This window comes from Orycteropus afer, unplaced genomic scaffold, assembly GCF_000298275.1.
Source record: "Orycteropus afer afer isolate SDZICR_OR568_19922 unplaced genomic scaffold, OryAfe1.0 scaffold00188, whole genome shotgun sequence".
NCBI classification, from domain to species: domain Eukaryota; kingdom Metazoa; phylum Chordata; class Mammalia; order Tubulidentata; family Orycteropodidae; genus Orycteropus; species Orycteropus afer.
In genome coordinates this window covers 1,234,555-1,236,505 of record NW_006921775.1, presented here as the reverse complement: position 1 = coordinate 1,236,505, position 1,951 = coordinate 1,234,555, and the positions used below count along the sequence as shown (strand labels likewise).

Sequence of the window (1,951 nt, the reverse complement as noted above, 5' to 3'; positions counted from 1 at the left end):
TCCCTTGCAACTTATTAAAAACAAATAAACAAAGCTTTTATAGCTTTCCATGTCAGAGTGCATTACAACATATTAGTTGCACATTTCTATAATATTATATCATTCATTAAAACAATTGCTTATTGTTTTTTCAGTTGGTTTGTCTACAGTTTTTTTTTTTTTAACAGTTCTGCAGTGAGCATCTGTTTTAGTTATCTACTGCTGCTATAACAGAAATACCACAAGTGAGTGGTTTTAACAAACAGAAATTTATTTTCTCACAATTTAGGAGGCTGGAAGTCTGAATTCAGAGTTTTCTCTGTGTCGGCTCTGGGGGAAGGTCTGTGTTCCTGGTGATCTTCATGTGGTGTGGCATCTTATCTTCCCTCATCTCTGCTCACTTGCTTGTTTTTAATCTTTTATATCCCAAAGGAGATTGACTTTAAAAAGTCTCATTCACATAACTGTCTCATTCACATAATAAGTAAAAGCCATCCCCAAATGGGATTGTAACCACAGGTATAGGGATTAGGATTTACGACATGTATTTTGGGGGGACACAATTCAATCCATAACAGCATCCTTGTAAATATATGTTTGTACGCTTACACAAGTGTTTCCATCCCATAAAATGTCTTACCATTTTTTTCCTGCAGATGTTATGGAAGCAAGTTCACAATTACCCAATGTTTAACCTCCTTATGGAAATTGATTCCTATATGTTTGCATGTGTGAATCAAACTGCTGTATATGAGGAGCTTGAAGATGAAACTAGACGACTGTGTGATGTCAGACCTTTTCTTCCAGTTCTCAAATTAGTGACAAGAAGTTGTGACCCAGGGGAGAAATTAGACTCAAAAATTGGAGTCCTTATAGGAAAAGGTAATTGAAAAACTTCGTCATATGAATAATAGGAATTATTAGTATGTCTTATCATATGTATGAACTTGGTTGAAAGTTTATAGAGCAAATTCATTTTCTGTACAGCAGTTCACACACATTTTGTTTCATAACATTGACTGCAATTTCCCACAATGCAATAGCTCTCTTCCCACTTCCTTCCTGTAGTTACCTCTTCCCTGTGTCCTTCCCTCCTATGTACTTCACCTCCCAAGCTATCTCCCCGTGCAAACACTGCCCTTCTATTCTCCTACAATTCATTGCTCCAGAGAGCGTATCTACCTGATATAAACGTTCACTCCATGTCTTTTGTTTGGCTAGAAGCCTGGTATCTTTTTTTTTTTTTTTATGATTTTGAGTTTTGTTCCACATTGTTCTCCCCCTCTATACAGATCTGCACCAATCCCCTTCTGAGTGGTTGACAGTGGTAGCTGGACACAATCTAGTTCTTCTGGTCTCGTGGTCATATAGGCTGAGTATCACATGGCCTGCTAGTTCCTTGGACTAATCGTTTCCATGTGTCTTCAGTTTTCTTCATTCTTCTTTGCTCTGGATGAGGAGAGACCCATCGTTGCATCTAGATGGCCACTTGTAAGCTTTTAAGACCTTACCTGCTACTCACCAAAGTAGGGTGTAGAAGAATTTTTTGTGTGTAGCATGGTGTGCCAGTTGAGCTTGATGTCCCCTGCAACCATGGTCCTGAGCCCACAGGTCCAACTACTTGTTCCCTCAGGGTAGCTGGCTATGGCCAAGAAGCCACCAGAATCTTGTCCCTTAAAACATTACTTCTTCAAGTATGGTCGATGGACCAGTGCTGTTCTGTAAATTGTTTATCAGTCTGAGATAGGAACAGAATTTGAGAGTGAGGAGAGGGAACCCAGGCACGTCCAAAGCAGCAGGGCAAGAGAGAGGGAGAAAGGGGATTAAAAGGCCCAGGAACTGGGACAGAGGAGCAGTCAGCTGCCGGGATCCAGGTGAGGAGAGGGAACCTAGGCATGCCCAAAGCAGCAGGGCAGGAGACTGGGAAAAAGGGGATTAAAAGGCCCAGGAACCAGGACAGAGGAGCAGTCAG

The 1,951-nt window shown here is 41.0% G+C and overlaps 1 protein-coding gene across 1 annotated transcript in view; it reads left to right on the top strand.

Annotated features, from left to right (window-relative positions):
* PIK3CB (phosphatidylinositol-4,5-bisphosphate 3-kinase catalytic subunit beta) overlaps positions 1–1,951 on the top strand; it is a 164,281-nt gene that overhangs the window by 1,711 nt on the left and 160,619 nt on the right. Inside the window, exon 2 of the mRNA XM_007947506.1 lies at positions 636–861. Within this exon, the coding sequence (XP_007945697.1) occupies positions 636–861 (226 nt within the window). The remainder of the gene's footprint in view (positions 1–635; positions 862–1,951) is intronic.